At 36.8% G+C, this 24,818-nt stretch overlaps 1 protein-coding gene, 1 non-coding gene and 1 pseudogene across 2 annotated transcripts; 2 read left to right on the plus strand and 1 right to left on the minus strand.

Annotated features, from left to right (window-relative positions):
- Positions 1-1,419: 1,419 nt before the first annotated feature.
- Positions 1,420-4,714, minus strand: prlh2 (prolactin releasing hormone 2). The gene is made up of 3 exons (XM_066646835.1): positions 4,653-4,714; positions 2,878-3,052; positions 1,420-1,722 (listed from the first exon to the last, which is right to left on the minus strand). Exons 2-3 carry the CDS (start codon positions 3,029-3,031, stop codon positions 1,514-1,516), a joined length of 363 nt encoding a protein of 120 aa, XP_066502932.1. The 5' UTR covers positions 3,032-3,052; positions 4,653-4,714; the 3' UTR covers positions 1,420-1,513.
- An 11,216-nt stretch (positions 4,715-15,930) lies between these two features.
- Positions 15,931-16,042, plus strand: LOC136670751 (small nucleolar RNA U3; annotated as a pseudogene).
- An 8,471-nt stretch (positions 16,043-24,513) lies between these two features.
- Positions 24,514-24,727, plus strand: LOC136670585 (small nucleolar RNA U3). The gene has a single exon (XR_010795638.1). It is a non-coding gene; the product is annotated as a small nucleolar RNA U3 (small nucleolar RNA).
- Positions 24,728-24,818: the final 91 nt, after the last annotated feature.

The following is a 24,818-nucleotide window of genomic DNA, read 5'->3' on the forward strand; positions in this document are numbered from 1 at the left end:
AGTACATGGAAGGAGGGTAATATTTCCTTTCCAGATTTGTTAATAAAAAATTATTTTAAAAAAATGATGAGATTTAAGGATGGACCATGCCATGCGCCTCTAAGTTGTTGTGTTCTGCAGGGAGAAGGGAGCTTCATTCATCATCGTTTGTGGCCAGAGTGAAGAGTCTGTCCTCCAACCAATTTCCATGTGCCAAATTTGTTCTGATTGAGACAAAGCATTCTACAGTATATGAATAAAGTTTGCATACCTGACTGAGACCTACCCAGTGTTTGTTCAGTTTGTCAGATTGAGGGAGAGCACTGCATGACAAGACAACGCTCAGTAAATCATCCCTGACTGAATGCAATATGACTAATTACATGGTTTGAACAGAAAAGTACAGCTGTAACATTCTTTCATGTATAGAATGGACTGGTGGAAATGTTTCAAAATGACTTCAAATAAAATCTGTTCATATCAGTGTTTTCTGTAAAGCAAAAGTTTTGGATATATGTAGCGTTTCTGTTGTTAGATGTTTGTTTTTTGACAGCAACAAAATGCATAATTGTGACTAAAGTATAACTCTTTAAGTTAATTTTATTAACAATTAAATTTATTTTAAACTAAAGCAAATAACAATACATGAGTAAAACTCAATAATGTGTGATTTAACAATGTTTAAAAGCACAAATAGTTGGATATTATAATTTGCTTACCAAAAAAATGCCCCAAACTGAACATTTCTGCAGATTTTGTGTCTAACTAAATATTACAGTAGTAAACAGTGGTGTGAAGTTGACTTGTTTGAAGTTGTTGAATTGAATTGTTCACAATGGTTGTGATAAGAACCAGATATCAGAAGAGTTTAAAGCTACATCACATGAAGTTTGTACATGCTCTTTTTAAAAATATACCACTTAATGCCTGTGAGATTATTTTATAATTATTTTAGATAGGTTTATTAGGTTTTAGAGTAAAATCTATTTGTAAAAGACAGAGCCAACTAGATTCCCTGCTTCTTTTTAGGTAGGAAATGTGGTTATATTTGCATTGGAGATTAAACAATATTTTCACATCATAACACTCTTAATGACTTTGTTCACATCTCTAAAATGTATAATGCAGAAACTGTCAGAGAAATAAAAAACTATAATTATATCATTGACACCTGTTAATGCAAAGCAAGGAGCAGCATCTGATGGCAAGCATTTTGTTAATAGTGAGTGAATTACATCTAAAATTTGCACCTTAAATTTAAACCTGCCTTTCCTTATTTTCACTGATGCTGTGGTTACTGCTCTTTTTCTTCATCGTTCAGAATACTTTACTGAAACTGTGTTTACATGCACGTGAGACACATTTACAAAACAGGTGACAACAATTACACATTTATTTATCAATATAGATTGCATTCGCATATGTACATACAGATGCCATTTCCATTCAGTCAAATAAACAATGAAAAGAAAGCAGAGAAAAGAAAAAATTATAAACACAGAGAACTGAAGATCTGAGGGAGATGGGCTGATAGTCACGGTATCCAGTCATCGTCTTCGTTGTGTGTGAGCGTGTTACGCATGTTTCTGTTTACTCGCGCGTTCTCCTCACTCCGGAGTGCACTGAGCAGCAGCTCCAGAGAACCCAGCACAGGCTGGACACTCCGGACGTTTTCCCGTTTTCCAAAGCGTCCAATAGGTCGTACGCCACGCCCCACATACCAGAAAGGGTCAATCTCTGGACCTGTGGACAAAAACATATGTTGATCAAAGAAGCATATGCACAGATGTTCTCTTCCCCTGATAAAGGCAGACTAGATCTGTCTTGTAAACACTTACTTTTCTAAGGTTACCAAAAACAAGAAGGGCTGGTTTGGCAATTTACCCACAACAGTTGAAGTGCCCTAGAACATTGTGGTAGCTGTCTATGTTCATAATCTAGATTAGATCATCCCTAAAAATCGAACACTAGAACATGGAAGACACTTGGGAGGGAAGCCAAAAAAAATTTTAATTTCTTTGAAGAAGCTTTAGTGAGTTCAGTGTCTAAAAGTGGAGTAAAAATGCACTCGTCAGCTATGTCAAGAGCAATGGTCAATGGGAAAGGGACTTGAAATACGTTTTTACTAAAGAAGAAAAAACAAAGTACATCTGATGTAACTCCACTAAAATGTTGTAATGAACCCTGTAAATGGTGTACAATTGGCGTAAAATAAATTGTTTTTGTTTTTTAAAGATATACAAAATGGTAATTGCCTGCTACGCAACAAGCACAATACCCACAGTGAAGTACAATTGCTTCAACAATGGATCTGAATACAAGACGACAGCACGGTGGCACAGTTACACAGCTCCAGGGCCTGGAGGTTGTGGGTTTCGGCTCCCGCTCCAGGTGACTGTCTGTGAGAAGTTTGGTGTGTTCTCCCTGTGTCCACGTGGGTTTCCTCCGGGTGCTCCGGTTTCCTCCCACGGTCCAAAAAAACATGTTGGTAGGTGGATTGTTGACTCAAAAGTGTCCATAGGTGTGAGTGAATTTGTGTGTGTGTGTGTATGTGTGTGTCACCCTGTGAAGGACTGGCATCCCCTCCAGGGTGTGTTGCTGCCTTGCACCCAATGATTGTGAATGAATATGCGGTTACAGACTCTAGCATGTGTGAAGCATGGAGGAGGATGCATCAATATTATTATTAACATTAGCCTTATGCTAATCATGAACAGCTGCCATTTGAGCAATAAAAATCAATCTATTAATTTGTACATTTGTTGAAAAAAAAGCACTAGTACCAATAGAATAAACCATCACACCTATGTTTGAATCTGTACTGAACTCTAAGCTTTTGAATGAATTGAATCACATGAACCCTATACTTACAGAAAAAGGATAAGGCCATGAACTTACTTCTGTTGTCCACGTTGTGGACAATGTGCAGGTCGTGCTCTACAGTAGTACAGCACATGCATGTGATGGACAAGATGAGCATCATCATTACAGCCAGTGAACCCCATCGAGCACGCGCACAGGGCAGCGCCAGCACTAGCGCCTGAGACAGCATGACCCACGTGAATTCAGTGGTCTGTAAGAAGCAGCAAAAAACATTTGAACGCTTTTGGAGTTTGGTTCTGTTGAAGTGCTTCATCATCTACAGAGAGTGAGCTGCAGCAGTGCCTTACAACAGGTTGTACTACACAGCTTCTATTTATCTGCCAAAAAAAATATCAATGCACGGAAAGACAAAATAGGCCAATTTATTTTTTCCTTTCTTCCATTCTTTATTTTGTTATTTATATGCTATATTCCTTTAGTTCTTTATTTTGTAAATATAAACCCAAAAATGTTAGGACAAAGGCATGTTTACCACTGTCTTACGTCACCTTTTCTTTTAATTACCCCGTTTAATCATTTGGGAAATTAGGAAAGTAATTAGTACAGTTTTGCTAATTGAATTTTTACCCAATCTGGCTCACTTCGTGAGACTGCAGGCAGGCTGGTCAAGCATAGATGCTCAGTGTCTACGAAACTATGTTTTTGTAGCACATAGAAAATGAGGTCTGACATTTTCTTGCTGAAATAACCATGGACTTCCCAGGAAATGCTGGCACTTGTTGATGGCAGTATATGTCTCTCTAAAAACCCAGTGTTGGCCTCCACATCAGTGGAAACTTCTTACATATGCAAGTCACCCATGGTCACCCAGGTCAGTGAATCACCCCTATACCAGGTGAGACATTGGCTTTTGTATCTATTGACGATAACACTCTGGATGGTCCCTTTCATCACTAGCACAGAAAACTTGACGTCTGTTCAGGCTTTCTCTCTGCATAATACAGTTTAATATGCCCCAGTGTCTACAAATTAGAAACAAAACAAACTGTCTCATTCCGGTATGCTATACTTTCTCTCTCTCTTTTTCTACTCATTGCATCTGGAGTCTTTAGACAAAGGAGAGAACTCCAAATGTTGAAAAACATGAAGCCCAGATGAAGATATTGCTTTATACCTGCTCCTATCTGCTCTATCTATCTATCTATCTATCTATCTATCTATTGTATAATTCATTCATGTTTTATTAGTTGATAAGGACGTATGGATTTTGAAAATTCAAGTTCAGAAATTCCAGCATTATAAATTGCCAGCTAAACGCTTTCAAGGAAAATTTTCTTTTTCATTTCTGCATATGTGAACAAGGTCATGTTTGAGATGAACTGCTTCATTCTACAGAAACGTGCAGATTCAAAAAGTTTACAGTGTTGGAATAGAAACAGACATCCAAAGCCCAAAAAGCTACATCACATGAAGCTGAAAGGAAACTGATAAGCATACTCTGCCTACTGCCCAAGACATTGTTTTACTGTAGGTTTCCTTTTACATTTAACATCAAACTGATTTTAGGCATAATACCTATATATTACATATAATAATACCTATAAAATTAAGTTTCAAACTACTATGAAATAATTACTTAGACTAATTTATTTAGAAACCTGGGGGGGTCAACTTAATGTACATTGAGTATTAAATTTTCTAATTTCTTTCTAATTTCTAATTTCTAGAATTTTCAACAGAATTTGTGCTGCAAAATTTAGCAAACTATAATACATGTTAGTTTCCTCTCCAGAAATTGTGACCAGGTTTTTTTAATCTACTTTTATAGCACTGATAGCTTTCAGACTCACCTGTGTGTGTGTAGAAAAGTACCCTTCTCTAGCGGCTGCCTCAGCGAAGAACTTGCTTTGGTCAGTTTGCATCCAGTCAGTCAGTAAATGCAGACACAGTGTTTATATAGGGCCTATCTGTGCTCATCTTTGTCACTGGATGCTTGTGGACAGACCCTCCCCCATGCCCCCTCCTTCTCTCACAAACACGTCCCCTTGCTTCTTCTCTCACTCTTCATCTCATCCACCTACTCTTATCCTCTTTCATCATTGCTTCACCATCACAAGGAAATTAGGCTACAAACCCAAGGAGATAAAGGGGAGGAACTACCAACATTAATCTAGCTGCTAACACCAGTATCCAGCATTCGCTTAGAGATTAAAATCATGTTTGACATTCACTTACTAACACCTATGTTCACAAATAATTGCACATTTAATTTAATTCAATATTCATTTACGTCCTAACACCTGTGTTTAATATTCATTTACTTACTAACACCTGTGTTCAATATTCATTTACCTACTAACACCTGTGTTCAATATTCATTTACCTACTAACACCTGTGTTCAATATTCATTTACTTACTGTCATATCCTAGCCCAATCCTGTTTGTTTTCCCTACCATGTGCTCTCTCAGCATGTGGTCTTGTCTGTTATTGTTATGTCTCCACCTTAGTCCCGCCTTTGTTTCGCCTCCTCGTCTGTGTCTCATTTGTTACCCTGCCCTTTCATTATCTGTCTCAGGTGTGTCTTGTCTGTGTTTAGTATTTAAGTCCCCTTTTGTCACTTCCTGTTATCGGTCATTTGTTTTGTGTCGTTCTCTTACTCGTTTCATTCCCCAAGTCAAGTCGTGTTGTTTTGTGTTGTTTCCAATTGCGAGTCGTGATGTTTCGTGTTTTTCCAATTCCTAGTCGTTTTGTTTCCAGTTCCTCGTATTGTTTTGTTCCTAGTTTCATTCCCATTTCTAATCATGTTGTTTCTCATCTGTTCCTCGGTTCATGTTTAACCTCAAGTATGTGTGTTGGTTTTGTTATTTTGCTCTAAATAAACGTCTGTGTTGTAGCGTGTGCGTCCGCCTCCGTCAGTCTGCCCTTCGCGTTACCTTCCCTGACACTTACTAACACCTGTGTTCAATATTCATTTACCTACTAACACCTGTGTTCAATATTCATTTACGTACTAACACTTGTGTTCAATATTCATTTACCTACTAACACCTGTGTTCAATATTCATTTACGTACTAACACCTGTGTTCAATATTCATTTATTTACTAACACCTGTGTTCAATATTCATTTACCTACTAACACCTGTGTTCAATATTCATTTACCTACTAACACCTGTGTTCAATATTCATTTACCTACTAACACCTGTGTTCAATATTCATTTATTTACTAACACCTGTGTTCAATATTCATTTACCTACTAACACCTGTGTTCAATATTCATTTACCTACTAACACCTGTGTTCAATATTCATTTATTTACTAACACCTGTGTTCAATATTCATTTACGTACTAACACCTGTGTTCAATATTCATTTACCTACTAACGCCTGTGTTCAATATTCATTTACTTACTAACACCTGTGTTCAATATTCATTTACCTACTAACACCTGTGTTCAATATTCATTTACCTACTAACACCTCTGTTCAATATTCATTTACCTACTAACACCTGTGTTCAATATTCATTTACCTACTAACACCTGTGTTCAATATTCATTTACTTACTAACACCTGTGTTCAATATTCATTTACCAACTAACACCTGTGTTCAATATTCATTTACGTACTAACACCTGTGTTCAATATTCATTTACTTACTAACACCTGTGTTCAATATTCATTTACCTACTAACACCTGTGTTCAATATTCATTTACCTACTATCACCTGTGTTCAATATTAATTTACCTACTAACACCTGTGTTCAATATTAATTTACTTACTAACACCTGTGTTCAATATTCATTTACCTACTAACACCTGTGTTCAATATTCATTTATGTACTAACACCTGTGTTCAATATTCATTTATTTACTAACACCTGTGTTCAATATTCATTTACCTACTAACACCTGTGTTCAATATTCATTTACCTACTAACACCTGTGTTCAATATTCATTTACTTACTAACACCTGTGTTCAATATTCATTTACCAACTAACACCTGTGTTCAATATTCATTTACGTACTAACACCTGTGTTCAATATTCATTTACTTACTAACACCTGTGTTCAATATTCATTTACCTACTAACACCTGTGTTCAATATTCATTTACCTACTATCACCTGTGTTCAATATTAATTTACCTACTAACACCTGTGTTCAATATTAATTTACTTACTAACACCTGTGTTCAATATTCATTTACCTACTAACACCTGTGTTCAATATTCATTTATTTACTTACACCTGTGTTCAATATTCATTTACCAACTAACACCTGTGTTCAATATTCATTTACGTACTAACACCTGTGTTCAATATTCATTTACTTACTAACACGTTGAATTGCATTGAATTTCAAAATTCAAACATACTCCCACTCTGTTTTTATTTTATGAAAACTGTAGTATTCAAAATGACAGTTGATATTTTATTTTATTAAATAAAATAAAAGTATTAATAAACTAACATCAAAATCACCACCTTGACATTGTCCTAACTGAGACTTGTGGATACAATATTATCCCCAAGATCTGAACAAATCGATGCACACATGCTTTTCAGCACATTTTTATTGATGGGACTCAATTAATGCAGTGGCGTATACATTCTTCTCTCTTACCATTTTAAAACTACTTCATTTTTCGTTTTTTTTTTCTTTTGTTGAATAAAGTAACAATAGTCTTTTTTAATGTTACAAACAATTAACATAAAATGACTGCAGAGCAGGAAAAACGTTACATTTAAAGTTACAATTAAATGCTAAGAAAAGATACTTAGGCAAGACTCCTAAAACAACATTAACCTACTGATTTTATGAATGAATGAAATAGCAGCCTGAATGAAGCCCTCTCTGGTGTGGCTTTGTAAACATTCCCTGTTTAATTTAGACTAAAGGCCTGGCAGGTTGATGAAGCATCTGGTTGAGGACAGTGATTTGAATCACAAACACATTCACCTTTCCTGGGGTTTCAAAAAATGCAGAGCCATGAATCCAAGCCTACACACAGAGTGGGCTGATCTCAGCATTGATTTACTCTAGTTTACTCTACCAAAATGGTAGGTTGCTGGCCAGCCATCAGGAAAATACAAGGATCTTAGAAGCGTGGGGGTCTGAGTGTGACGGAGCATGTGTTTTAGACACAATTTCATTTATTGACCAACTGATATCCTACATGAATATTCATTATTTCCTAATTGTAAATAAGCCAACTGTGGAAAAAACTGATTAATAAACTGTATTTAAATTTGCATACACTGTTAACAATAGTTTATTTTGTTAGTTGATAGTGTTACATTTATATAAATGAACATTTTAATCAAATGAAAATACTGTGCAAAAGCAGTAAAAAATAATAATAATAAAATAGCAGACAAGTGACCATCTGGCCTTCTAGGCATTTTCCCCAGACCAGTGTGATACATTAAAACCTGAAACACAAAGTTTTGGACTGACAGAAACCATTGGGTCATTTGGACAGGCTTGTCACTGCAACAGGACATGATCAATAAGGTTGAAGAGTATGCACCACATCGCCTGCATGGGTCTGACCACCAATGGGGATTAGGCACAATAACCATCTATAGAAACCTGCTGTCACTGAAATGACATAATTGAGAAATTTCTCACCCAGAAGAGAGCAGGAGGCATGAACTCTGCAATACCATCTATACATTGATATACACTGACAGAGTGGCATCCATATCCTAAGCATTGTCATGGCACAGGAAACCACCACTTGCCTCTTGTCCCTAGGTATAAGATGAAGGGTTTCACTTCCTCCAGAAACCAAGACCAGGGCAGAGGTTGGAAAGGAGAAATTCCCATGTCCATGGTTCTGGGACAGAAAGCCAAGTGAAAGAGAGGGACCACCGGGTTCGAATGATGACAGCACTGTTATACAAAACAAAGCTTGGGACGGAGTATTATTAAGCTGTTGTCTACACTGGACACTGGTCTTGTTTCTTAATTGTCTTGTTGATTATTCCAGCATGTTTGGTTTAAGTAGGTGGTACATGTCAAAAAAAAAATTACAAAAATACCAGGACCCTAGTTTCTCTTTACAACATTGCAACTGTCTCAACCAGCTTATCCCCTCCTTCCCAGGTAACCGAAACATGCACATGAGCATACACATCATGTAAAAGAAAGCATGATTTATCAGACTAGGCCAACATCTTTCACTGCGCCATGGGCCAGTTATATTGCATATGTGCTCCTATGTAGCACTTTAATTGGTACACTGGGTACTGTGGGCTGTCTGCAGATTATACAATGCAAGACATCAGTCTTGGAACACTTTTGTTAGGTACTAGCCACTGCAAACCAGGAACACTTAACAAGACCTGCTATTTTGAAGAAGCTCTGTCAGTCATCAAGATATCACAACTTGGCCCTTGTCAAAGTCCCACTAGTCCCTAAGTCCTAATGTTTTCCCATTTTTCCTGCTTCCAACACCTCAACTGACCTGACAAGACCTTACTTTTCATTGCTGCCTAATGTATCCCACCTCCGACAAGTGCTTTGTAAAAAGATAATCCGTGTTTATTCACTTAACTTGTGGGAGGTTTTAATCTTGTGGTTAGTCTGTGCTGTTTGAAAGTGCAGAATGATTACCTTATGGTTTCATGTAAGGTAAATGACAAACAGAAATGATAGGTGTATTATTAAATTATATATTACAAAGAACTCTAATATTGGACATTGGTACTATGTTTGATTGGGGCTATCACTAGGGGATGTTTAAATGACTGGGTAATAATGCAGGTAATTTGTAAATCATTTCTAGTTTTGGCTTTTTTTATATATATTTTGTTAATCAAAAGGTGTGTTTGTTTGGTCTTTGATTTAATACTAAGACTAGGGTGGCCTCTCCTGGCTATCAGTGGTCTTACAATATTTACATTTGAACATGTAAATATATAATGGTAACAAGTGTGTCTCAGCAGGTAGTATTCCTGCCACATAGTTCTCCCTTGTCTGAGTTCTCAAACAACAACTGAAACTTAACCCCAATTCTAGTCGTAAACCAAACTTTGTTCTGAATCTGTGACAATCTGTGGTGTTTTCTAGTGGTTATAAAATAGGGAAGAAAAAAAAACACATCAACTTATCAGTCATAAAAGCTTTTCATGTGCCAGGACAAATTGCAGAATATTACTGCAATCAAGTCAATAAATAACCAGTGACCTCAATATATAAATTTTAAACAAGAGTATCAGGTAAAATACTAATTTTAAAGTTTGAAAGATGAGGGCTGTTTCTCCGCAGTTCAGAAGGCCTTGGGCCTTGTCCGCATTCTTGCCCTAAGCCCAAAGACCCTCTTTGATATAAACACTTTCATGACATTTCAAAGGGTAAGAAAAGCATTCCTGTTAGAGATTATGTAAACTGTCAGTGTGTGACTGACAGGGGCTTAATAGACGCATTAAAGGAACAACCACCAAAAAGGAGCAAACAGTGTTTATGAATGCAATGTTTTTTGTTTGTTTGTTAAAAAAATGTAAATCACAAGTTGGCGAATCAAATTCCTTTTAGTGCCTGAAAGGTTTTTAAGGCTACACTTATCCAAGTGTCAAAAAAAAGATTTTGTAAAATCAAATAAAACCTATAAAACAAAATCACAACAAAATAACACCAGCAGGTTTTGTGTTTTCATTGTCTTCACTGTTCATTTTATTTAAAAATTAAAGATGTTTCCAAATAGAAAAATATTAAGAAAGTTTTGTTAATTTAAAGAATCACAAAAACAACTGGGCCAAATCTGTCTCAATGTCTGGCAAGTGTTGTGGGGGCTAACTGTCATAAGTAGGGCTTTACTTGAATTAGAGGATGGGTTGTGTAGACCAGATAGTTAATAATAAAGAAAACATTAATCATAAATATTACTAATAAAGAAGACATTAAACTTGAATGGCATATTGGACATATACATCATATTGCGCATATAAATCTTGATAGCCAGGGTTTCTGTAGAGCTATTTAAGGTGGAATGAAAAAAAAAGTCTCAGCTTCATCCTCTTTTCTACAGTTTATTGCATCTGACATATTATGGACATGAGGTGGGCCACGTAAAAATCAACATAATGTCTGCATTTTATTATTGAACAAGCCACAAATTAAGGCTGGGATATTTAAGGTGTCTTCAAGCTAACAGAGCTATATTTTACCAGTTATTACTGTCAAGAGATGAGCTATCAGATTATGTGATCAAAATTGACTTCATGATATGCCTTTTAATTTCTATTATAAACATTTACATCACACATTCATATAATCAATACCAAGGTTTTATGACCAGACTGAGTTTATTTATAGTATTCTTCCCTTAACAGATGTTTGTCCTCTGATACTGAGATATGCACTACTTTATAGTAAGGGTCAGTTAAATATTAATGCAGCTTAAAAGTTTACAGGTCACAGTGCTTCCAGTAAGTTTCCAATATCAGATCTTCATGTCTTTGTTCATCCAGAGCACAAGCTGTGCCTAGTTGTAATCACTGTGAAGCTGTAATCTCTTCTTATTTGCCAGCCATTCCACGTTCAGCAGCAACAACTGAAACTTTCTCATTGAAACCATTTATTTATCATTTTTATTAATTATTAATATATATATATATTTTTTTTTATAAGTCTTGTAATGGAAATTTGACTCTTCTGAAAATAATTTACTATTTTGAGATCATTAGCACAGACTGGTTTGCTGGAGTCCTAGAGCTAAATGAATGATTCTCAGGCTGATAGATGTGTTTCATTTGATCACAGCAAACAGTAACTAAAGAAAATGGGTTTAACCAATAAAAAGTCTTGTGAACTGAAAATGTGAGTAGTTAATGTTTATTTGGTTGATTAATCACTTATTTGGCTAATTCATTTGCCGTCATGTTTCCAGAAAATTTGAGGCATTCTGTAGAATTTAATATAAATACAAATCTGTAATTTGCTAGTTTATTTGAAGCTTTATTTAACTTATTAAATTTACAGACTTACAGACTGCAACTTGATTATTACTAACTAGATTGGATTTTGTAATTATAAACAAATTTAAAATGTGATGTCTGCAGCATTCTCCAAAAATATGGGGCAGAGGTATGTTTCCATTATGTCACCTTTCTTGTTAATGATATTGTTTAATCATTTGGGAATTGAGGATAACAATTGCGTTTTTGGCCATTCTTGATACAAGACATTATTTGCTCAAAAGTCTGTGGTTATCATTGTCTGAGTCTACTCTTCATGATGCACCTAAGGAGAGAGATCCAGCACCCACACACTATCTAAAAAGCCAGGCTGTTTTAAAACATGCAGAATGAGCCCTGGCATTGACTTGCTGAGATACCCATTGACCTGCTAGGAAGATATCACATTGATGGCAGCATATCTCTCTAAAACTGCATTATACACTTTTACATCAATGGTATTTAGGCACCATTACACCATGACAAACACTGGATTTTGCATTTTCATGGACTCGTCTGACCACCGTGTTTCCATTGTCTTTCTTGTCATCTGAGGTAAGCTTGGACCCAGAGAACTCAGTGGTGTTTTATGAATAAAAAAATAAGAAATAAAAAAAGTTTGGCTTTCTTCTTGTGTAACAGAGTTTAACTTTGTATCTCTTGATAAAGTGCTGGATTGTGTCAGTAACAGCAGTTCAAATGTGAAGCCACGAGTCAAAATTTATCATAGAAGCATGATGGTTTCTTATGCAAGGTCATCTAAGGGTTAAAATCACAGTAAAATAAAGGTTCAAGACAATTAACTAATAACCCATTGTTGTTTTTTACTATCAAAATGGGTTTGTAATTAAGTTAATTACCAGTCATTTGATGAAAGCATTGTTATTAAAAATACTAAACTTGTTTAATCATTTGTCATAAAAATACATGAGGATGGAAATACACATCATTTGCTAAAAATAAAGATGGCCAATTTAATGTTAACTATTAAAAGATTTATAGAAACAAACATGTGACCTGTTAGTTGGTCATGTGACAGCTCACAAGTGCTCCCCATTATCTATTGGAACTTAAATTCTTTGTCTTTGTGATGTTGTTCATTTCATGCTTCCGTTTTGAGGTGTTCTGGTTTCTGAGAGTTACTGAGTGTTTCCTCTAGGTTTCATTGTAAGACGTCTGTTTGTTTTGTCTAGTTCAGTTCTATGTTCTCTAGTATTACAATCAGTATATAATCTATGAGCTTTTGCAAGACCTGAATTGTTCAGTGACACTGATCAACAATCACGTTTTCCTGCTGCTTCAGCAAGAATAACGCATGCTGTGACTCAGACAACCTCACGTTTACATTATATGGTGTTTTCAGTGGCTGTTACATGAGATTACACTTATCAGTTAAGGATGTCATGTGACAGAACAAATCTTGTCAATAAAAACAATAATATTTTTAGGCCTAGATATACAGCATATATAAAAGCGTACCACTTGAAAGACTGAAAAAGTTTGAAGGATGATTGCTGCTTCTCTGCTGGCGTTGCTGTGCTGCGGTCTGTTGACTGTACAGTCAGTCAATGGGAAAGACATCATTCGCAGTCATTATGATGAAAAGGCCAATGAGATTCAGGCTGAAAATTCCAACCCTGCAGATTTTACTACCACCTCCACTCCACAAACCTGCCAGCCAGACATCAACTCAGTACTGAGGGAGATGAGCGCCATGCTAGCAGAGCTGAGAGTTGAACAGAGACACATAACGACTGCTGTGAACACTATTGATAGCAGACTGAGGACCAGCGAGAGTCGGTTGGAAGAACTGAACCAGTTAATTCAAGGTAAGTCATGGTACATTTGTGATCAAAATCAGTGAGAATCATAAATAATTGGTAGAAGACATATCTAAAGATGTCTATCAAAGCCTAGACAGTGAAATGCATCCTTCTGTCTTTGGGAGATTTGTAGCATTCTCCCTATGTCTTTTCCTTACCCATAAATCACAGGGCATACATAAAACAATAAATAAATAAACAAACTTTATATACTATGTGGCGGCATGATGGCGCAGCAGGAGTGTGGCAGTCACACAGCTCCAGGGAACTGGAAGTTGTGGGTTCAAGTACCGATCCGGACTGTCTGTGACGGGTGTGTTCTCCCTGTGTCCGCGTGGTTTCCTCCCACAAACACACGTCGATAGGTAGATTGGTGACTCAAAAGTGTCCATAGGTGTGAGTGTGAGAGTGTGTGTCGCCCCCTGTCTTGCGCCCAATGATTCCAGGTAGGCTCTGGACCCACCGTGACCCTGAACCAGAATAGCATTTACATGCAATGAATGGGGCGGCACGGTGGCGCATCAGGTAGTGTCGCAGTCACACAGCTCCAGGGACCTGGAGGTTCTGGGTTCAATTCCCGCTCCGGGTGACTGTCTGTGAGGAGTGTGGTGTGTTCTCCCCGTGTCCACGTGGGTTTCCTCTGGGTGCTTCGGTTTCCTCCCACAGTCCAAAAACACATGTTGGTAGGTGGATTGGCGACTCAAGTGTCTGTAGGTGTGTTGCCCTGTGAAGGACTGGTGCCCCCTCCAGGGTGTATTCCCGCCTTGCGCCCAATGTTTCCATGTAGGCTCTGGACCCACCGCGACCCTGAACTGGATAAGCAGTTACAGATAATGAATGCAATGAATGAACTACAAAAGAAGTTTAAATTACTTCATCTCATGTCATACTGAGTATCATATAGAATGGCAGACAAACATATTGCATCCAGCATTTTAAATCGAGGAATGGATATCTCCACAACTCTCTTCTTCAATTTATTGGTCATTTTTTCCTCAGTCTGCGCTAAATGTATTGCAAATATATGTCACTGGTATACTGAATTCAACCAAATCAAACAATTCCAAATAAAAATACATTCAGTGCTGTGAAATTGTGCTAATGTCAATATCTCATTAATGAGACAGAATGGGCTTGTAACCGGAAGGTTGACAGTCCGATTCCCTGAGCTCACTAAGGTGGCCTTGAGCAAGGCACCTAACCCCCAACTGCTCCCCAGACGCTGTGGCTAGGGCTGCCCTCCGCTCCAGGCATGCGTGAGTAAATGTGTGTTTCACTGCACAGGGTTAAATTTGGAAAATAAATTCCTGTGTTCAAGCACAGTGGCCAATAAAATGAGTCTAACTCTAACAACCCCAACAATCTCCCCTTTAGTGAGAAAGATTAGTTTGCAATTCAATAAAAACGATCCACTTCCTCATGTCTTCATTTATTCATTCTTTATCTGTAACCGATTATCCAGTTCAGGGTCACGATGGGTCTGGAGCCCACCCAGAATCATTGGGTGCAAGGCAAAAACACACCCTGGACACCCAGTCCTTCAGAGGGCAACACACACTCACATTCATGGACACATTTTTTTGAGTCGCCAATCCACCTACCGAGTGTTTTTTTTGGACTGTGGGAGGAAACCCATGCAGACATGGAGAGAACACACCAACTCCTCACAGACAGTCACCTGGAGCAGGACTTGAAGCCACAACCTGAAGGTCCCTGGAGCTGTGTGACTGTGACACTACCTGCTGCGCTTCCTCATGTCTTGTTTAATACGTTTATTTTTGCATTTATCCTTAGCTCAAGCAGTGAATCAGAGCACCACTCAGACACGATTTGAGAATGAACTGGAGGAACTGAAAAGAAAAAATAATGGTGAGCCTCCAAACATTATAGTTTGTTTGTGCATTTGAAGAACATGTGCTACATTTAAGTATGTTCAACAATTTTCTTATTTAGAAGTAGTCATAATTGCTTTATTTTCTAAGTGTTGAAATTCTAAGCAAATGTTCATCATGTTGAAATATTAATGACTAACGGGATATATCTTTACTCAGAGGAGCTGAAAGACTTGAAAGCCTCATTCAGGGTCACAGACGACCAAGTGGAGATCTTGAGAAAGGAGAATAAAGGTAATAAACACAACATTTATTTAAAAACAACAACATATGTTTAGGGTCGTCTAACACAAATTAGTGTTCCGTGGTGATTAGTTTTAAAACCCTCAAGTGAAGCACATGGTGGGTAGCTCCTTTCACTCTGCGCTAAGTGAGACTCTCCACCGTCAGCGAGAGCTGGAGCTCAGAGAAGAAGAGAGGAGCTCTGAGGGCTGCTGGATTAAGACTATACTTTCAGAGATCATTTCTATAGTTTTTAATTTGGAAATCTGAGTTGAAAGCATTGCGTCACTTTTACCACAACAAAAAGCTGAGACACTTTTTTCTGGGGGGAAGCGGATGGTGCAAGGAACGTGTAATAACAGACAGTCAACCTTGGTTTGTTCTTCTTTGTCAACCTTTAATGTGCTCTAGGCTTATCTTTACAGAGACATGGCAAGTAAATCTCACTCCAGATGAGTCAAACTAACAACTAATTGCTTTAGCAGACAGAATCATTACTTTTTCCTTAGAAGGATAAGAGACCCCTACTGGACAATAGATATGGCTGTACTCCCGTTAACACAAACATTATTTATACTGCATCTACTAAGCCACTACACCACAAAATGAATCTTTCATTGCTCTCCATCATTGATGACATTCCCTCTGTGCTCCAGAGAGTGGAGAGGTATATATATATAGAGGGAATTTTGTGTCAGAAGTTGTACAAAAGCACAAATAAATCTGCAAGCAAAATTCCTAGAATCAAGAGCAGATTGATAACCTTATTACTTATCATTATTTTGATTTGCATTTTGCCAGTGTTTGCTCTCAGTGTTTTTTTTTTTTTGTTTTTTTCTTTTGTTTTGTTTTTTCGGTCAGATCTTTTGCTTCTGGAATCTCTCTTTGCTTCTCTTTGCTTCAGAGTTCTCAAACATGTTTCAGGTAGGGGAGGGCTATGAACATCTGCAATATCTATTCTGCAATGCTACTATTTAGCAGTTTTGTTTGTATCAACTTTTTAATGCCAAAATTAATTTTACAAAACACCCCTCAAGTTGTAAAAAGGCCTTAACCTACACTTTATTTAAATATACCAATAGCATTTTATGGAAATGATATGTTTTTCTAGGACTATATATGATTTTAAGGATGCTTTAATCAACTGAATAATAGTGGCTTGACAATCAGCTGTGTACATACATTTTCAGTGTATGTTTTTATTTAATCTTATTATAAAAATAGACAAGTGGAGAATGAGTAGAGGCTGTGACGTCTCACTGGAAGCCACAAGCACCAGTCACGCAGAGACTCAAATAAAACAGCTGTTTGTGATGGATAGAATTCTTGAAACCCTCCCTTTATGATTTTTCCCCAAAACTGTCATTTTATAAATTAAATTCTTGAAATCATTCTCATCAATCCTTAACCTGTGATTTCACCTGCATTGCTAAGATGTAATTCTATTTTATGCCAGCAGGTGTCGCAAATGTCCGCATATTCTAATCCTCTGTTATTCAGATACCCATTCTATTTAAAGACACACTAAAATAGAAACTCAACCGTTCACAGCCTGACACAACTGAGCGGCTAACGGCTGTGACGGAAATCCGCCGAAGTGCCGCAAAACTTTAACGCCTGCGGGAAAGCTAATTCCGCTATGTTTGAAAAGGCTTGAAAGCTGGAGGTGTGGGCGTGGCTAGGCCCCAGAGGCGGTTTCCGAGCACCAAATCAGTGATAAATGGGGATTCAAGGTGAACGCCTTCTTCTAAGACCATCCCACGTGTGAAGATTGCTTCAGAACAATGAAAGCAAAGACTGGCAAAATGCAAACAAAAATCAGTATCAAATAACTACAAAGAGTAACCAATATATTTTAAAAATATTCTTTTGATCTATTTTTTCTGTTTTGCATTCACAACATATACTTTCTGCTCTTATTATATAGTAACTGAAGATTTAAAAATTGTGTTGATTTCATACGCCGCACTTCATCTCCAAGATTTATACTGTGTTCTTTTATTTTACACAGTTCTATATTGAAAACTTACAAATATTCACCTCTCCTTCTGGAGAAGAGAATGCAATATACATTTAGGGAACACCACACCCTTTAAAGGTACATTTACACGGTTTGTATCTTTAGTGACCAATAATGTACCTTTTCCTCTGAGAGTGTACATTAACATTGCTATCTTCAGCAGAAATGAAAAAAACCCTCACAAATGATTCACAAATCTACTTGGCTTTGTTTTGCTCTGAGAAATGTGGTCTTATTGTAGTAATGTTGGCCATTATTGGTCAAAGTTGTGTTAAAACCAGTGCTGGTTTCATCGGCATACTAATGTGAGTCACTCGTAACAGATCTGAGTTTGGTTGTAGAGATACATCAAAGGTGAAACTAATGTATGTCAAAGAGAAGTTAAATTTGTGTGCGGTCATTTTGAAGAATAAGGTCCTCTGTGTTTTAAGATGAGGTTTCCATGTTTTTGTTAATAATTTGTGATCTATAAGCCAAGAAAAGACATGTCCTACTTTCCTACCCGTGCCTCACCCAGCAGAACACTGTGGACGGAGTCTCCCATGCAGCGATCTAAATCAAGAACCCCTGATCTAAATCAGCATTAAGATTTGGGAGAAAGTCAGTCGATAACAGTTCACTTTGGCCTTTAGTGAGGGGTGTAAGAATTCAGGCTCTGCAGAGACTCATTACTCAGAACATGTCGGTGTAAGCTGTGAATATAAATGCCTTTGTTCATTAAATTAACTTGTAATTGAGGTGCATTGTGTTTTTAATCAAATCTGAGCCACTACAGACTCCTAATCAAACTCGTCCAAACCTCCCAAGAACAGCCAGGCACTTGTAGAATCTGCACATCACACATCAGTCCCAAACACACACCTCTGAACCATGCAGCCTTAAGGTCTTTTGTCCTGTAGGTCCACGTGTTGTTGATGTCACCGAAGTGTAAACTGGGAGGAAAACCACATGCTTACAGTTCCATTCTGGACAGGGCTAGAGAGTCTTCAATGTCATGCTCACATTACACTTTTAAAGGGACACAAAATAATTAATAACAAAACTGTTCAAATTCAATTTGGGACTAAAAATGATGGCTTATGCTTTGTGTGCTATTCCAGGGCCCATGTTTACAGTGTCTCAGGGGCTCTGCTCTTACCATAAATGTAAAGTCTGCTCCTAAAATGAATTTTAATCTAAATACAATCACATTTGATACATTTTAAGCTTGAAGTGTTTACTGTGGACTTTTGTATGTAGAAATAACAGTTTGTTCATGACTCCACTGATTATACATACAATCACTCACTATGGATGAGAAAACTTTCACACTTTCACAAACACACAAAAATTCCTGAGAATTTTTTTTTTTTATGAAAAGCATGGTTTCATATTCTTCAGCCTGAATATGTAATATATTTGGGTATTTAAGAATTTTAGATTTAACTGTGGAATAAGGCAATGCACCAAAGACAAAAAAAAAACCCACAACAACTTTTGAATAGCTCTTTATTTCAGACAAAGACATAACGAATACGGCAGGAATGATCACAGCATCCAGATTAAGAATCAAACCAGAAGGTGGGTTCAGTTTGATCAAGCTTAGCTCAGAGCTCTAGCCTCCTCATTCATGGTGATTAAAAAAAAACAGTTATCACATGACCCATTCAGAACCGCCCACACATCTCCCCTCAACCTGAGACCGAGTGTTAAAGCAGAAGTTCTGTAGAAAGAAACTGTGCCTTATTAAATTTGGGCATGGACCAAACTGTCTCTTCCTCCCAGTGTGGGTGGAGCTGAGGTTACCCGAACCTTCAGTTTGGGTGGTCCTCCTGCCTGCATGCCATAAGCTGTGCCCAGTGTGGGCGGGGCCAGTGGGACCACCCATTGCAGGTATGCTACACCCACCTTAGCAGGAGATGTTAGTAGGCCAGCCCAAATTTACCTCATTCTGTGCCCACTCCAGGCCAGAGAACATCACTAGTTCTATGTGGACTAGTACGTGCCTCAGGCCTGAAGAAGAATGAGGAAGACCTCAAAGAGAATGAGTTCCTGACTGGGGGAATACCACACCAGCCTCATAAATGGAGAATAGGATCAGATGGATGAGCTTTTAAGAAACAGATTTAAAGAAGAGTCTGCAGTCGCTGCTGATACTTAGTCTGTGGAACTAGTTTTCTCTGTCATGGTGGAAATTCTTTAAATATCTGACTTTTTTCATCTTCACCATCATTGAGAACCCTAGTCATTTCACAAGGCATATAAAGACTCATTTTAATTGGCTTTGCTGATTGGCTGGTTTGGTAAAATATGCTAATTTATTTTTTTAAATGTCAGTTGGGGTGAAAAGTGCATGAGATTTAGGGTGAGCTGCATTATGGGAAGACTGTTTCCACCGATAGAAACGCAGCAAAACACCAGAAAACAACAGTGTTCTTCAGTGAAGATCCAGCGTTCCTGAAAGACAAACCAATTAAAAGATAAAGTAAAAGAAAAAAGTACATACTACATGCCAAGTTTATGTTATGTTATGTGTTATGACCTATTACAGCTCTCACTAAAGACATTTTAACTGCAGAACAGATTCTCAGCAGAACCATGAACTAAAGACATTTGCAATTTTATTATCATTATTATTATTACATTAATTATTATTTAAATATTCAAATTCCTCCACCAGCAACACTCACATTTAGGTCTATACACAGTCTCTGTTTCTAACGTACAACACACTGCATTTGTACAATAAGAAAACACAGACGACCAAAGACAAAGTTAAACCAAACAAAGATAAAACATTCACCAAACAAATATGTTTTACAGTCTACACTCTCAGTAAAACTGTCACTGTGGTGGTTCCCTCAAGAGTACATAAGCAGTCCTTTAGTTAGGGAACATAATTGTACCATGTTCTGTGTTAATGGTAGACTGTAAAGTTGTTTTGATTTCATAGTCCCCATTTAATATTTAGGACTTATATTTTGTCTAAAAATTCATTATCACTGTTTGTACCTTTAGTGACAATAATGTATCTGTACAGTACCTGTGTAACTGAGAATGAAGGATAAGTTTTTCACTTAAGTAAATATATGAATTAGATATATTAAATAAACAAAATCTTTGTAAACTAAAATAAAAAAATTAAACATGCAAAAAATATGCAAAGAACATTACCTAAACATCATACTTATCTTCACTGTCAGATATTATCTCTGGGAATTTTAGGTTTATTTTTTTTTTTTTAGTTTTTCAGAGTTAACGTTAACACCCACTGATGGATGATGGATGGTTCTGACAGATTTAATTATTTCATAGTGCAAGGTTGCAGACGTATGAAATAAATATATAAATAGTCATTTTAATAATAATTAAATAAATCACAAAATTGTTTAAGCTACTATTTCAAAATTTAAGAATTAAATTAAGCATTTAATTATTTCTCCTTTTAAGTAATTATATCTTTATACATTAAATTATATAATATTGTCACAAAAAACGTCTTTTGATTACACTTGATACTCTAAAATGTTACAATACAGAAAAAATTTATTTAACGTGGGTCTAGACAAAGCATTAAAGTCATGAATTTATGTTGAGAATGACCCAAAAAAAAAAAGAATCAACAGAAGAACATATTTAGGGTATTTAGCATTTTATAGACTTTTACGACAGCCAATAGCTACTTTCCTTACTGAGGAGTTACTTACTAACTTACTGAGCAACACTGGGTGAAGAAAGAGAAACTATCAGTGGAGAAATGGCAGACAGCCATCATAAAACTGCCCGTAATTCAGTAACCGCCTGAGTAGGAAGCCTCAAGATATGGATATGTAATTTAAGGTGGAAAATGGAAAAAAGGCCTAGATTGTTAAGACACATGAGCAGGCTAAGCTATGCATGCTGTGCTAAGTTGTACATTGTTTCATATTGGTGTCAAATTCTGTCACCAATAAATACAACATTCCTGGTATTTATTTATTACAGAGTATTTTATTCTTTCCGTTTAAACAAATGCTATCACATCATATCATTATGTATCATAGATAATTGTCTTTAAATGTTTAAATAATTTCTGTAAAAGGTAGTTTAAAGTAATTTCCTATGAAGAAATTAATCTCAAAATAATTGACAAATGCACAAAAGTGAATCCACTAATTAAACAAAAATATGTTTCACTATTCACAAATAAATATTTGTTTTAGGAGATGTGGGGCCAACTTAAATAGAGATGCAATTGATCAACATTTAATGTGAAAGTTGTGAACAAAATGCCAACGAATAAGCCACTGAAATCAGCTTCATATCACAGCCAGTTAGGAGTGGGTGATCACTGTGCCCTAAATTTAACGACGTTAAAATCCAGCAGAACTTCCATAATTTAGCTGCAGACTAGAGCTGTCAAACAAAATACTATAGCCATCCCGTATTTGGACATTAAACGCCTGTTTTCCTTATTGAACTAATACAGGACACGTTGTGTTCAGTGTGAGGATGGAGTGTTAAGACGGGTGGTACGTTTCAAACAGACAGATGCTGCTATTCCTCCGCACGAAGGGAGAGGCAGATACACCATGTAAACAGAAAATGCGCTTCTCATTGGTCATCACTTTTATTTAGCCCATCAGCAGCCGTCCGTCATTTACAGTGGCAGCCAAAGGAGTCACAGTCCCGCCTACAGGGGGTTATATTGTGGCAGTTCTGAGATCAACAGGTCAGTCTTGAAACACTGGAGAAAACAACAGTGCCATCTAGCGGTGACATATTCACCTGTCCATATTTGTGGATGAAGGCTGCATTTGTGTGGATTGAGTGAAACGCGAAAGGAAAGTCTCATTTTCTTATTTATTTTTTTAGGAAAGTCTCAAAATCCAAAAACCCGCGAATAGAAATGAACGTCACGGAAAACAGACGAGTGACTTGATCCACAAATGCAGATTCAACACTTTATAAATACATTTTAAGTTCGAAACTGTGGCTTTACAAATATATGCAATGTAAATTTAAACATAACAAAACACATTAACTGTATTTGTATAAATTTGAAACCGTGAGACACAGATTGGGATATATTTCTTTATGAATAGTGAAACATATTTGTGTTGTGACTTGTGTTTACTTTGTGGATTAACATTTACGCATTTGTCAAGTATTTTTAGACTAATCTCTCCCCATACAAAGCCACATTTTATTTCATTTAAAAAAAAAGGTATTACCTTGTACATAAACAGTGCAGTCCTTACTTAAGCTGGAAATTAGATTAACTGTCGCGTGAATCTTTACGGTTCTTTTACATGGTCGCAGTTGTAATGACGTCACATAGCGACGCTACGTCTGATTGGATACGATGGTTGTTGGTCCTGGATCTGCTAGATGTAGATGAACTGGAGCTTTCAGAGAAACAATATTTCTTACTCCCTGGTTTGCTCATTGGAACAATCTAGTAGATAATACAAGATGTCAAAGAAGTGTCCTTCAAATTTATTTACAATCATTATCCAGCAAATGCCTTCTTACAAAAATTTAATAATGACATCGACCTAAGCTGCAGTTTCTGTGATGAGCAACCTGAAACTTTATTCTATTTATTTGGTAATGTAAACATACTCTGAAATATACTATTTGGATTCCATGATATATGTAAGCAAAATAAGGATTGTATCTCATTATATCTCATTTCTTGCCAAATTTCATATCCACCAATGTAAAGTCACTAACACAAGACCATTTTCCCCAGTCTACATCTTGGAGTACAAACACTATCACTTGGCAATCGAAAATTTGAATATCAAAAAGGCTGTGAAAACACTATGTACCATTTTCACTTAAATCGCTTATTACTTATTTTACCCCCACAAAATTCTTCCTTTCTTGTTTTGTATTATCTGTTATAATTGTTATCATTGTTATTAATGTTTCTGTGTAAAAAAAAAGAAAGAAATTTAAAAATAATAAAAAACAAAACTGGAGCTGACAATATGGACAATGAGGTCATTTTAGTCTTTCAGCTGATCTGTGTGTAGTAGAGTAACATGAAATTTGAGAGTCTGCCATTAGACCTCATTCGCAGTTTAGAAGCGACTGTCTTTACCATGCTACACTGAATGTTTATGCTTCATGTGAAGGTTAATTTTACCATAATTTTAAGCCGACATCATCCGGAAAATTTGAAGCTAGTGCTTATTTCTAGTCGTGCACATAGGTCTCACGGACTATTGCTAGAATCTATAGCCTAGAAGAAAATAAAATCGACTTGTTTTGAAAATCTGAATGTTTCAGTCTTGAAGTTAAAACGTGATAAATCGAAAAGTGGTCAAAGTGTCTAAAATGCAGTGTTTATCCTAGTTTCTTCTTTTCGTATCGAACTGGGCTAAAGGACTACAGCTGAATGGGCGGGTTATTGTGACGTAATAATTTTGCATAAATCAGAAAGTGCAGCAATACAACTGTTTTAGTGTGAAATATACGCTACAGTTGTCATTATTTGTTGTTAAATACATATTTAGTTAATTCCTGTCAAGAATTACTGCTTGAATTACATTACATTTAATTAAATTTAGTTAAATCCTGTCAAGGAAAAAGTCCTAAACCAGCAAAAAATGGGTGGTATTTCCACAAAGAGTGAGTTTTAAAATATGTGCCTTGATCAGCACAATCTGCAGGGATTAAAATGTTGCGGTGTAACGGATTTAATGCTGCGTTTAAAGGTGTTTCGCCCCTTCCTCTGGTCGTTGCGTGAGACTCTTCACCGTCAACGAGAGCTGAGGCTCAGAGAAGAAGAGAGGCGCTGTGGGAGTTGTTGAGTTAAGACTATACTTTCAGGGATCATTTCTATAGTTTCTGACTTGGAAATTTGACTTGAAAGTGTTACGTCTCTCTCACCACGATGATGAGCCGAAACTTTTCCTTCTGAGCGTTAATCGGACGGAATGAGAAATGAATCTTTCATTGCTCTCCGTCATTGATGACCGTTCTCTCCGTGTTTCACGGAGTAGAGGAAGGAGGTGTAGGCAGAGTGGTAAGGTACACTGATTGTGAAAATTAGAATATTATTATGGGGTTTATGCATTAGTCTTTGACATGGAATTGAGTAGGCTTTTGTTTTAGATAA

This window comes from Hoplias malabaricus, chromosome 1 (assembly GCF_029633855.1).
Source record: "Hoplias malabaricus isolate fHopMal1 chromosome 1, fHopMal1.hap1, whole genome shotgun sequence".
Lineage (NCBI taxonomy): Eukaryota > Metazoa > Chordata > Actinopteri > Characiformes > Erythrinidae > Hoplias > Hoplias malabaricus.

Excerpts from the sequence above, each read along its gene's own strand:
- prlh2 (XM_066646835.1), bottom strand. The coding sequence starts at position 3,031 with ATGCTGTCTCAGGCGCTAGTGCTGGCGCTGCCCTGTGCGCGTGCTCGA. Across the intron at positions 1,723-2,877 it reads CCACAACGTGGACAACAGAA|GTCCAGAGATTGACCCTTTC; the intron begins GTAAGTTCATGG and ends TTTTGTCCACAG.